The sequence below is a fragment of the Tripterygium wilfordii genome, chromosome 10 (assembly GCF_013401445.1).
Source record: "Tripterygium wilfordii isolate XIE 37 chromosome 10, ASM1340144v1, whole genome shotgun sequence".
NCBI lineage: Eukaryota > Viridiplantae > Streptophyta > Magnoliopsida > Celastrales > Celastraceae > Tripterygium > Tripterygium wilfordii.
The window spans coordinates 8,569,437-8,583,923 of record NC_052241.1 but is presented as its reverse complement, the minus strand read 5'-3'; the positions used below and the strand labels follow the sequence as shown (position 1 = coordinate 8,583,923).

Below are 14,487 nucleotides of genomic sequence, written 5' to 3'. Positions count from 1 at the left end.
AATTTGGAACATTAGGGGAGTTGGCAACTCCCCTTCTATTAGTAGGTTAAAATTTTTATGCAAAACTCATAACATCCAAATTTTAGCTATCCTTCAGCCTATTATCCCTGTGGATCAAATTCAAAGTTTAGCCAAAAAGATTAGATTGAATTCCTTTGCCAGTAACTCCTCTGGTAAAATTTGGATGTTTTGGAATTAGACCCTCCCTTTAAAGAGAGCCTATGACCATGATCAGATTCTAACTTTAGAGGCTAATTTAGGTCAGGGTCCTTGCCTTATTTCTACAGTGTATGCTAAATGCAAAAGGAAAAACAGAATCCCTCTCTGGTCTGAGCTCCAAAATCTCTCTTCTCCAGATAAGGCTTGGTGTGTGGGAGGGGATTTTAATGTGGTTCTCTCTCCCTCTGAGAAAAGAGGTCTTACTGGTGTTAATAGAGGGGCAATCAATGACTTTTCTCAAGCCCTTCATCATGCTAATCTCTTTGATTTGGGCTATTCAGGATCTAACTTTACTTGGTCTAATGGAACTTGTTGGTCTAGGATTGATAGGATCTGTGCTAATGGTATTGGGCAATCATCTTTTGCCTCTACTTCTGTCTCTCACCTTCCTTGAGCTAACTCAGATCATTCCCCAATTTTAATCAAATGATTCCTATTAATTCTAGCTCCCCCAAACCCTTTAGGTTTCTATTAAGGGCAGACCAATAACTTAGTTTGTGAAAAACTCAAAAGATTGAAAAAAGCTCTTCAAGTTTGGAACAAAAACTGTTTTGGCAATATTTTTCAAAAAATAAACTCTGTGGAAAATGATCTTGATCAAATTCAATCTGCCTATGATCATACCCCAACTACAGCATTAAAAAACTCTTTATTGCAAAAAACTGTAGAGCTCTCAAATGTTCTTAAACAAGAAGAAATGTTTTGGGAACAAAAAGCTAGGACTAAATGGTGCAAAGAGGGGGATGCTAACACTAAATTTTTTCATGCCTCTGTCAAAGCCCAAAACATATTTGGCATTTTGGTAGTAAACATCAAGGCACGGGCTACTTCAAGTAGGTGTCTATTTTTCCGTTCGGCAACACCATTTTGTTGTGGGGTATTGACACAAGAACTTTGGTGGATGATTCCGTGTTTTGTTAGAAATTCCCCCAAAATGGAATTAAAATATTCCGTACCATTATCGGTGCGTAAAATTTGAATTTGAGTTTGGAATTGTGTTTGAACCATTGAATGAAAGGTTTTAAACACAGTACTTACATCAGATTTTTCTTTCAAAAGGTAAACCCAACAAATTCGAGTGTGATCATCAATAAACGTAACAAACCATTTTGTGTAAGAACGATTGGATACACGAGAGGGACCCCACAAATCACTATGAATCATGGCAAATGGTTTGGACGTGTGATATTTGGATTTTGAAAATGAAGTGCGCTGATGTTTTGCAATTTGACAAATTTCACACTGAAGATTAAAGCTTGATTTTTTTAAAGAAGGAAATACATGGCTCAAATATTGGAAACTGGGATGACCCATTCTAAAATGCCATAACATAATATCACTTTCCTTAGAAACAGACACAGAATCACAAATAGCAGTTTGAAACTGTTTATTCAAATTGACCTTATCAAAGTGGTAGAGTCCCTCACACTCCTCAGCACTGCCAGTCGTCTTCCCCGATGATAGATCCTGGAAAACACAATGAGTTGGAAGAAAATTAATAGAACAATTGGAATCTTTTGTGAACTTGCTAACTGATAGTAAATTGGAAGACAGGTTTGGGACATGTAGAACAGACTTTAGGACTACAAAATCGGAGATACGGATACTCCCTTTTCCTACAACCGGTGAAAGTGAACCGTCTGCAATTTTAACTTTGAGATTGCTGGCACACGGCGAATATGTAGAAAATATGTGATAATTACCAGTCATATGATCTGATGCGCCGGAGTCAATAATCCATGGATTTTTAGTTTGAGATGTGATACTCAAAGCTTTTAAAAAATTACCTTTGTGGGCTAACGAACCTGAGGGCACCTTATTAGATGACTGACTAGATGTTTGGATATCAGAAAACATCTTGTATAGTTGCTCTATTTGTTCTTGATTAAAGGCCGTGTTAGACTGGGTACTGCTGTGTGCTTCTATTCTCCTTTCAGTTGGGACATCCATTGAGACCTGATATCCACGGGTCTTATTTTGCCTTGGTTTCCAATCAGCTGGCTTTCCATGTAAGTCCCAGCAAGTATCATTGGTGTGTCTAGGCTTTTTGCAATGATCACACCACAGATTTTTTCTTTGTGGGTTTAGGCCTGGCCCACTTGGTGCACCTCTGATCAAGAGAGCTGATCCCTTTGGCCCAGCATTTCCAGGCCCAACCTGGTTCATCAACATCACCTTACGACGATTTTCTTCTCGTCGTACTTCCGAGAATACTTCACCAGTGGATGGGAGAGGTTTTCTGGCCAGAATCCTTCCTCTCACCTCGTCTAATTCACGGTTGAGGCCGGCCAGAAATTCGAACACCCTCTCATCCTCCATCCTGCGCTTGAATCGCACGCTGTCCTCAGTGCACTTCCAATCTTCATCATAGCTTAGATCAAGTTCCTGCCACAGATTCTTCATCTCAAGCCAATAATCAGTGACATCTCGGGTACCTTGCTTAGTCTGCCATAGGCGAGTCTTAAGTTCGAAGATCTGAGATGAATTCTCCAGATCAGAGTAAGTCTCACGAACGGCATCCCAAACATCTTTAGCTGACGGAAGAAACAGATATGTCTTCCCAATTGATGGCTTCATGGAATTGACGAGCCAAGCAGTCACCATGGAGTTCTCTGATTTCCACTTCACCAGAGAGGCATCGGTTGAGGATGGCTTCTTCGTGTCGCCGGTGAGGTAACCTAATTTCCCCTTGCCGTCGATTACTAATTTGATTGATTGAGCCCACTCGAGATAGTTTCTCCCGTGGAGCTTTTCAACCGTGAGTGGGAAGGACGAGTTGTCGAGTCCCATATTTTCTGTCTTGGTGCTGGTTATCTCAGTCACCTTGTCGTCAGTGAGATCCGCCATAGATTACCTAGGGTCGGCACTGCTCCGATACCATATAAACAAAGAGAGAGAGAAAGTACACGAAGAAGAATTCTTCTGTATTTCTGTGTTTTTTTACTATTACAGAGGCAGTATCCTATTAAATACAACAAATCAGAGTAAGTTTCTCCTTAACTTATGCACAGTGATTTTAATAAATCAATTCCTATGATCATGCCATAATTATATTCTATAATCATTCTACCAATTAAGTCCTCCAATCACTCCTTCAATCAAGATCTTATTTCTTCAATATGGCTAAAGCCTTTGACAAAGTTTCCTGGTTTTTTCTTATTCAAATTCTTAGAAAATTAGGTTTTAGTGAATGTCTTATTTCTATCTTGTTTAATGGTAAACCCACTGGTTTTTTTAAATCAGAGAAAGGCCTAAGACAAGGAGACCATTTATCTCCTGCTTTATTTATTCTCATGGTTGAGTCTCTTTCAAGAGCTCTGGAAGCCTTCCATCCTGCCAATCTTGCTTTTTCTTATTACTCTGGAAGAGAAATTAATGCTATTTCTCACTTGTCTTATGCGGATGACCTGCTCCTGTTTTCTAATGGTTCTAAAAAAGCCATGGAAGGTCTTATGAAAGTCCTTTCTTTATATGAAAAATGTTCTGGCCAACAAATCAACAAAGAAAAAAGTTGCATAATCTTTCCTAAAAGGATGCACCTGTCTAGGATCAACAACCTTCTCCACATCTCTGGTTTTAAAAGAAAAGAGTTGCCTATAGTGTATTTAGGGTGCCCTTTGTCCCGTGATAGGAAAAGAATTGCCATGTATGACAATTTAGTTGAAAATTTTAAATCTCATATTGTGAATTGGAGTACCGCTATGCTCTCTTCAGGAGGAAAACTAATTTTGCTAAAGCATGTCTTGTCTTCCTTCCCTACCTACTTGTTTTCTGTTCTTGATCCCCCTAAAAATAGTCATTAATCATTTGAACTCTATATGTGCTAATTTTCTTTGGGCAAATTCTGAATTTGGCAAAAAACATCATTGGGTTGCTTGGAGGAAAATCACCAGGCCCTATGCTGAGGGTGGTTTAGGTATAAGAAGCTTTGATGATATGGTGCAAGCTCTAAATTGTAAATTATGGTGGAAATTCAGGAATTTGAAACCCATGTGGGCTCTCTTTATGAGTCAAAAATTCTACAGGAATGTCCACCCCTCCATAGCTTCTCCCTTAGGCTCCTTCACTTGGAAAAGAATTTGTAGGGTTAGAAATTTTATGGAAAATAACATGAAATTCATAATTGGGAAAGGTAACATTAACCTATGGAGAGATAACTAGCTAGGGGATGGCCCTATTCTAATAGGATTGAGATTGATCCTAGTTGGCCCTCGAAGTTGAATAGTTTCATTGTGAATGACAATTGGGACTTTGATAAATTAAATATCCTCATTCCTGATCATCTGGTTCAAGATATAGGTAGATATAACTTTCAGATTTCAGCTAGGAATGATTTGATGGTTTGGTCTCCTAATGACAATGGTTTGTTCTCTGTTAAGTCTGCCTATGATTCCATCAGAATTCGTGATGCTTATTCTCCATTATTTGACTCTCTCTGGAATGAATTAATCCCTTTAAAAATTTCTTTCTTCATGTGGAGATTGATTCAAAACTCTCTGCCTGTAGATGAAGCCTTATTCAAAATAGGTATTCAGTTGGTTTCTAAATGTCAATGCTGTAAAGACCATCCCCAAACTGAATCTCTATTTCATATTTTTGTGGAAAATTCTATTGCAATTGTTGTGTGGTCCTTCTTTCATAATCTAGTTGGTATGTCCTTTAGAAGTGATCCTATTCATATCATTTTGGCTGATTGGTGAAAATTTAAAAAGAAAAACTCAGTCTTAGGTTCTTTGGCTTGTTTAATTCCTGTCTGCGTTTGCTGGTAGCTTTGGAAAGCCAGGAACAAGTCTAGATTCGAAGACCTTGGTCTAAAAAGTCATGAGATCACTAATTGTGTCATTGATCAAATTAGATTGATTTTTCAAAGCTCTTTCAAAACTCACCAGTACATTTGTAAAGATACTTTCTTAAATACTATTTTCAATTTACCTATGAAGGCTCAAAAGAAAGGCAAGGTGGCTGTTTTATATTGGAACCCTCCTCATTCTTATGTGAAAATAAACTGTGATGGTAGTATGCTTGGTCACAATGGTGATGCTGGTGGAGGGTGCTTGTTGAGAGATCACAATGGTCAATTTGTGGCTGGTTTATCTAATTACTATGGTGCTTACTCTATTACTTGGACTGAAATGAAGGCTATTCATGATGGCATCTGCCTTGCTAAATCCCTAGGATTTAATCAGATCCAGGTTGAATCTGACTCTTTGGTTGCTATTAACATTCTGTCATCTAACTTCATTGTCCTTGGAAAGTTATTTATATTAAAAGATAGATTGAAGAAAGTTGTGGATCTATGGATATCCAGTTTAAGCACATCTTGTGGGAAATCAATGGTTGTGCAGATTTTCTAGCCACAAAGGCTTCCCAAGGTAAGCAATCTAGCTACTTCTTCAAGTACAACGACCTTCCAGCTCAAGTTAAGGTATATACACATTAACTAGATGGGGGTCCATGTCATGAGACAGATTAACAGCCAATGTTCTATTTTTGGTTATTGTCTGCCCTTTTAGTTTGCTGTTGTTATGGTTTGTTCTTTTTTTTCTTGGTGCTTGTTCTCTTGTTTTTTTTTTTTTTTGGTCCATGGGTTAGGTTTAATCCCCCATTGTGACCCACCGGAGAATGGCTATTCTTCTCCTTCTTATGAAATAAATTTTCTGGTTTCTTTAAAAAAAATAATAAAAAATAAAACAATGTAACTTTATTTATCATAATTGTTATTAACAAGTTTTCATATTTTGAAAAAATTCGATTACAATATCATTAGTAATTATTCCAAATAACTCCCTTTAACAATTCCGTATGAGTCAACAAATCGCAACACCACAACTATTTGTTATTTGTTAGAGAATGAGTCTGATTAATTTACATTGGGGGGCCGATTAATTTTTGTCAATGCTGTTACCTAAGCAACTCTCTTTCTAAGCATATTAATCCCATCTTTGGCTCATCTGTCATGCACACAAACAAGAACTTTACCATAAAATGGGAACTTTGTATAAAGGACAAGTTGCAACAGTAAAAGGTGTCTCTCCAATTCTGGTAGTGAAGATTTAATTTGGCAATTTCTTGGCCTAGTAAATGAGCTCCAATCTTTGATTAACAATTAATTAAGACTTTCTCCTTCTTTCTCCAAGGAAGAGAGAAGGCTCTAGGCTCCACAAAAATATCTTTGTAGCTCACATAGAGTCCATGTAGGTAAGCTAGTGCACAAGAGCGAAGTCACAATTTAACATGAGGGGGGTTACAGTGAGGACAAAGAATTTTATGTTGAGCGAACAAAGAATCAAAATTTTAAAAAATATGATAAGTAATATTTGTCGCATTCCTTATTATTTCATTCATGATTATGATTTTTACAACAAAAGGGGTCTAAATTGAAATTACCATATAAATGTGGCATAACTGAACTATCACATGCATGTCCATTTCCATACACATCCAATATTCCTTTATCCGCTCTCACAATTAATATGCTTCTATAACAATATTAATACCCGACGAACTATCACATGCACACCAACTATACATAATAACTTTACGCATTTGATTTTCAATCATAGATGCAACGAATCTTACAACAAATGTGTGCTCCCTATTTTTGTTATTCTTTATTACAATCATTGAATTTCATATGCATAAAGTTGGTGCGTATGTGAGAATTCTTCATTAATACCTTATCATATATATATATATATATATATATATATATATATATATATATATAGCTCATGACAACATTTATTTATTTTTTAAATCTTATACTGTATTTTTTAATAATTAATACCCTTGAATGTCTTCTGTTGACAGTGTTGTACTGTTGTTGTATATATACATGACCCAATAAAGCCTTTTTGTGCTACCTAGACTTCTCTCTTCTCCTGTTCTTATCTTTTCTTTCTGCCCTAAGAAGTTCCATAAAAAATGGCCATAGCCTTCGGTCGATTCGATGACTCTTTCAGTTTAGGGTCTCTCAAGGCCTATCTTGCTGAGTTCATCTCAACCTTGCTCTTTGTTTTTGCTGGTGTTGGCTCTGCTATTGCTTACAGTTAATCCTTACTCCTCCTTCCTCACTCACAAATAAATAATTATTATTCACACAATTGTTTTAAATATGTACTTACTCTTTTGAATAATTTTTTTTCTTGATTTGGACGGATAAGTTGACAGGAAATGCTGCCCTTGATCCAGCGGGGCTCGTAGCGATCGCAGTTTGCCATGGTTTCGCTCTATTTGTTGCAGTCTCTGTGGGTGCTAACATCTCTGGTGGCCATGTTAACCCTGCTGTCACATTTGGTTTGGCTCTTGGTGGCCAAATTACAATCCTTACTGGTATCTTCTATTGGATCGCTCAGCTTCTCGGCTCCATCGTCGCTTGCTTCCTCCTCAAATTTGTCACCGGTGGCTTGGTAAGATCAATCAAAATCATATATATACAAATCTATTGGGATTTCATCAATTATACAAGCAGATATATATATATATATATAGAATATTTGAATTGAATTGTTTTGGTGGTTTTGATTGTGCAGGCTATTCCTACGCACAGTTTATCCGCAGGGGTAGGAGCAGTCGAAGGGGTAGTGATGGAGATAGTTATTACATTTGCTTTGGTTTATACAGTCTATGCAACAGCAGCTGACCCCAAGAAGGGCTCATTGGGCACAATTGCACCATTGGCAATTGGTCTCATTGTGGGTGCCAACATCTTGGCTGCAGGCCCATTCTCAGGTGGATCCATGAACCCGGCCCGATCATTCGGGCCGGCTGTTGCCACCGGTGACTTCCATGACAACTGGATCTATTGGGTTGGGCCTCTCATTGGTGGTGGTTTGGCTGGGCTTATCTATGGAAACGTATACATGTCATCTGATCATGAACCACTAGCCAGTGACTTCTAAAGCTGGTTTTTATTGTTCTCATCCATTTTTATCTGTCATAAAAGAAAGAAAAAAAGCACTTCTGGCTCTTCTTTCTTTTCTCTATTCCTTTGTGTTTCCATGGATGGTTTTCTTAGTTGTTTTTCTTAAAATTATCTTGTTGCTATAAAGCTTTTGTGTTGGTGGTGGTCGATTTTCCCTTTTATGTTGAAAAGATTGACAATGATTACGGTTAATTGGTTATGCATATGCCTCCTCTCTTTATTAATGTGAGTTTATTCTAGTTGTCCTGTTGTTTTTGGAGGAAACAATGTAATGCTATCACTAAAAATACACAACTATTTTACGACGGAATTTTTCATCGAAAATCAAGGGAATTTCATCGTAAAAGTAGTTTGCGATGAAATTCGCTGTTAAAACAGATGTCAGGGATGTTAGAGCAGATATTCAGGATGTCAAGGAGAATAATCGGGACACACAAAGTTGACTGAAGATATGTTTGTCATGACGTTGAGCCGTCATTTTAGACTAGGAAATGTCCACATGTGTATGCCATCATGGCCGTCATTTTAGACTAGGAAATGTTCACATTAAGTCGTCATTTTATACTAGAAAATGTCTACATGTGTGGGTCATCATTGCCATCATGACATTACTTGTATATGTATCAGCACATAGGCAAAGAGAAACAATAACATCAAAAATCATGTGTTTGCCCCTGTTTTTACATGGTATCGGAGCAGGTTCAAGAACACACCACATAAACAAAACCAGCAACAAGCCATCTTCTTCCATCACTACCAACAGCACCAATGGCCAAGAACAACGACAGCACTCCAGAAGAATCTGAGATGACCAAAGTTCAATCACACAAGTATGACGACCCAAGCAATCCTCTCTATCTTCATCACTCGGATCAACCTGGTCTTGTCCTAGTGAATCAAACACTAAATCAAGACAACTACTCTCTTTGGAGCCATGCGATGCTCATGGCTCTCATTGCAAAGAACAAGGATGGTTTCATTGATGGGACTGTGACTAAACCACCTGCAGAGTCCGTAGTGGAGATGAAACAATGGATTCGATGCAACCTTCTTGTCAAAGGATGGATCCTCAACACAATATCACCTGACATTGGACAAAGCGTCATGTATAATGAAGACGCGCACGATCTTTGGAATGAGTTGAAGGATCGACTTGGCCTTTCCAACAGTGTATACTTATTTCAAATTGAACAACAAATTCATGATTGCCTACAAGGTAACATGACCATTGGTGAGTACTATACTAAATTGAAAAGTTTATGGGATAAGCGAGATGCTCTATGTCCTATGCCATCTTGCAGTGGAGATATCGCCAAAACGCTGCTGCAGTACCAACAAACACAACGTTCCATCAAGTTCCTCATGGGACTCAATGAGGTCTACGCAGCCGCACGTGGACAGATTTTACTCATGGAACCTTTACCTCCAGTCAACAAAGTGTTTTCCCTCATTAACCAGGATGAAAAACAGCGAGTCGTGTCATCCCAAGTCTTGGGAAAGACACCGGAAGCAGCAGCCTTTGCTGCCAGGAATAGTTTCAGTTCGGCAGAAAAGAGATTCTCGAAGCAAAACAACAATGTACGTTGCCACCGCTGCAATCTCATGGGGCACACTGCTGAAGACTGTCGTGCACACCTCAAGTGTGAATACTGTGGTCACAAAGGACACACTGTTGATATTTGTCGAAAATTGAAGCGAGCCAATAATCACGGTGATAGGAACAACCAATCCAATGTCAATTCCAATTTCCGCTCAAAGGCACATCATGTTGATTCCCAATCAGAAAGAACTGATACACCATCCACTCCTTACAATCTCACGGCAGAACAATATCATGATCTCATTGCCCTCATAAATCAAAACAAAATTGGAAACATGGCAAGTCAAGTGAGTGCAGCCACCACCATGAGCAACATGTCAGGTAACAAAGTTTGTGCAAACAATTTCATTCCAGATACCCAATGGATTTTTGACACAGGGGCCACCGATCACATGGTATGTTCACCGACCTTTCTGACCACCAAGACACCAGTCCTTAACCAACATGTACATCTACCCAACCATGCACTTGCTCTTGTAACACACATCGGGACCATCCGCCTTTCAGATACATTCGTTCTCTATAATGTACTCTGTGTTCCTTCATTCAAACTGAATTTAATTTCCGTAGCCAAACTTGCTAAGACCTCCTTATGTTGTGCAACGTTTTCTGATACATCTTGTTTTGTTCAGGACCAACGATCGGGGAAGATGATTGGGATGGGAACTGAGCGCAATGGGCTTTACTATTTGGATGTTTCGAAGATATCTGGGTGTCACTCTGTCTCCACAGCAGCCTCAACTTCCTCCAATCTCTGGCATCAACGTTTAGGTCATTTGTCCAATAAAAGCCTACATGCTCTTTCCTTGTCTACCAAGAATATTGAATTTTGCTCTATTGATGATTGTGTTATTTGTCCCCTTGCCAAACAAACTCGTAAACCTTTTCATTTAAGTTCTATTACTACAAAAACACCATTCGAGTTAATCCATGTTGATATTTGGGGGGGCTATCACATTCCAACATTCAATGGAGACAAATATTTCCTTACCATTGTTGACGATTTTTCTCGCTGCACATGGGTTTACCTTTTGCATGCCAAATCAGATGCACGGAAATTCCTTGTTTCATTCATCAATTTTGTTGAAACACAATTCTCATCTTGCATCAAAATTATCCGTAGTGACAATGGCCCAGAATTTTCAATGCAAGATTTTTTTTCTAACAAGGGAATTTTACATCAAACCAGTTGCGTTTCCACTCCACAACAAAATGGAGTCGCCGAGCGCAAGCATCGCCACCTTCTAAATGTTGCCCGTGCACTCTTGTTTCAAGCCCAACTTCCCAAAACATTTTGGGGGGATTCCATTCTTACAGCTGCTTACCTTATCAATCGGACACCCACTGCTGTCCTTCAAGGTAAAACGCCATATGAAATTCTCTTCAAGAAACCACCCTCCTATATGCATCTGCGCGTATTCGGTTGCCTATGCTTTGCCTCCACACATCATCATCGCCCTACTAAATTTGATGTCCGTTCCATCCGTTGCATATTTCTTGGATATCCATATGGGACAAAGGGGTACCGAGTCTATAACTTAGAAACTGGAAAGTTTTTTATCTCTCGGGATGTCATATTCTATGAACAAATATTCCCTCATTCCACTTCCGCTGCCATTCCTCCCACTACTTCACCTTTATTTCCTTCTTCATCCGATACTTACCAAGAACCCCATCCTTCTCATGCAGACATTCAGCCACCGACACTTCCTATTCATGAGCAACAACTACATTCCTCTCCTACACCTGAACCTATTCCACCCAACACCACCACATCAGAATCTACTTCCATACAGTCTCTGCCTTCCACTCGATCACAACGCCCAACTCGTATACCCAGCTATCTCCAAGACTACCATGTAGAAGCTTCATTGCCCGCTCGATCTCCACCAACATCAACCTCTTCATTGGCTGAACATGTAGGTATTTATCACTCCCTTTCTCATGTTGTTTCCTATAATCAGTTGTCTCCCTTGTACAGAGTTTTTGCTACTTCCATCTCTGCCATCAAAACACCAAACACCTTCTCCCAAGCAGTTCAGGATCCTCAATGGCGTCAAGCTATGGATCAAGAACTTCGAGCCCTTCAAGACAACAACACATTGTCTCTACAATCCCTTCCCCCACACAAGAAAGCCATTGGATGCAAATGGGTCTACAAGATCAAACTTAATCCTGATGGTACTGTTGAACGCTACAAAGCCCGATTGGTTGCCAAAGGGTACAATCAAGTTGTCGGCTTTGACTACCGTGAGACCTTTGCCCCAGTTGCCAAACTTGTTACAGTCCGCATTCTCCTCGCTGTGGCAGCCACCCAACACTGGCATCTTCGCCAACTTGATATCAACAACGCCTTTCTTCATGGTGATCTCGAGGAAGAAGTTTACATGTCTTTACCTCCGGGATTCGGACGAAAGGGGGAGACTCGAGTATGTAAATTACACAAATCTTTATACGGATTGAAGCAGGCCTCTCGTCAATGGTTTATTAAGTTGACTACTGCACTCAAATTGACTGGTTTCTCTCAATCTAAATCAGATCACTCATTATTCATCCGAACCCGAGGTAGAAGCTTTACTGCTTTGCTTGTTTACGTTGATGACATAATCCTCACAGGAAGCAGCTTACAAGACATCGAAGAGACCACAACCGATCTCATGAGACAGTTCAAACTCAAGAATCTCGGTGCATTGAAGTATTTTCTAGGAATAGAAATTGCTCGCTCCAACAAAGGGATTGCAATTTCACAGCGTAAATATGCCCTTGAGTTACTGGAAGATGCAGGTTACCTTGGTGCCAAGCCAGTTAATACTCCCATGGAACAGAATTTGTCACTTAGCAAGAATGAAGGAGAGTACATCAGTGATCCCACTTCCTACCGAAGACTAATTGGAAGATTAATATACTTGACGATTACTCGACCGGATCTGGTATATGCTGTTCATATACTTAGTCAGTACATGGACAAACCACGTACTCCTCATCTGGAAGCAGCTCACCGAGTGTTACGTTACATCAAGCAGGCACCAGGACAAGGAATTCTATTTTCGGCAACCAGTATCATGCAGATTAATGCTTATTGTGATTCAGATTGGGCAAGGTGTCGTGACACAAGGCGCTCAACTACGGGATATTGTGTCTTCCTTGGACATTCACTAATCTCTTGGAAAACCAAGAAACAACACACGGTTTCACGATCAAGCGCAGAAGCGGAATATCGCTCGATGGCATCAGCATGCTGTGAGATAACTTGGGTACGATACATTTTACATGACCTTGGTATTAAACATTCACAACCAGCTAGGCTGCATTGTGACAACCAGGCAGCCCTACACATTGCATCAAACCCTGTGTTCCACGAGCGAACCAAACACATAGAAATTGACTGCCACCTTGTGAGAGAGAAGATTCAAGCTGGATTGATCAAAACTTTTCATGTTCCAACTTTGAAACAGCCGGCAGATATTTTTACCAAATCAGTAGGGATTTCACAATTCTTGGCCTTGATTAACAAGTTGGGAATCATCAACATATATTCCCACTTGAGGGGGAGTGTTAAAACAGATGTCAGGGATGTTAGAGCAGATATTCAGGATGTCAAGGAGAATAATCGGGACACACAAAGTTGACTGAAGATATGTTTGTCATGACGTTGAGCCGTCATTTTAGACTAGGAAATGTCCACATGTGTAGGCCATCATGGCCGTCATTTTAGACTAGGAAATGTCCACATTAAGCCGTCATTTTATACTAGAAAATGTCTACATGTGTGGGTCATCATTGCCATCATGACCTTACTTGTATATGTACCAGCACATAGGCAAAGAGAAACAATAACATCAAAAATCGTGTGTTTGTCCCTGTTTTTACATTCGCGACGGAAAAAATTTCATTACAAAATTCAGTGATGGAATTTTTTGGGACGAAAAATCTGTCGCAAATTAATAAATCAGAAAAATAAATATTTTTCTAATTGGTGTGTGGACCAAGAGTCCAATAGCATTATTTGGCTTGGACAATTGTGAATAATTGCATAAAAATTACAATCTTCTAATCGAATGATTATATATATATATATATATATATATATATATATATATATAGTAGACTTGTAAAATCTAAACTAAAAATTAAGAGATTCATTTTCTTCTTTAGCTAACATGTTTAGTTGTCGATCCCAATCCAAATATAACTCGTTGCCCCGCCTGCTTCGACGTATATCCCATGACCCAGCATCACTAAATAACTCATTTCCCTCTACAACCTACCAATACAAGAAATTTAAGGCCTATTGTTGGTTAATTAATATTGGAAACCATTAATATTGTCACAAGTCCCTCCTCCCACACAATTTAATAAAGGCTTAGCCTGAAATTGAATCAACACAGTATGCCACTATTGCATTTTAACGATGTGATGGCTCGGAGGCACTACATTGCAGGGACTACATCGATTCTGCACAAAGAATAAAATTAAGTTAGAGAAGGTATGGATCCTGGGGAAAAAAAATCCATTTTCATACCATCATGCTGCCATGGTTCATACAAAGAGTTATGGTTCTACTTCTTTTCTTGGCAACCAAGTTCCTCACAAGGGTCTGCAACAAGAAGTAGTTGCAGTACTCTCCCTCCTCTTAGGACTATATATGGACCAAATTACTTGAGTCCTCGGTTCATTCCAGCCCCAGGATTTTGGTGGTTGAACGGCAAATGGTTAGCATGTAAGGGACGACCCACCTACTAGG

The 14,487-nt window shown here is 39.2% G+C and overlaps 1 protein-coding gene across 1 annotated transcript; it reads left to right on the top strand.

Moving 5' to 3' along the window:
- The first annotated feature begins 7,137 nt into the window (after positions 1–7,137).
- On the top strand, positions 7,138–8,322 carry LOC120007823 (aquaporin TIP2-1). Its single transcript, XM_038858282.1, has 3 exons — positions 7,138–7,267; positions 7,378–7,628; positions 7,752–8,322. The coding sequence occupies exons 1-3, from the start codon at positions 7,144–7,146 to the stop codon at positions 8,118–8,120; spliced, it is 744 nt and encodes a 247-aa protein (XP_038714210.1). The 5' UTR covers positions 7,138–7,143; the 3' UTR covers positions 8,121–8,322.
- The last annotated feature ends 6,165 nt before the right edge of the window (positions 8,323–14,487 follow it).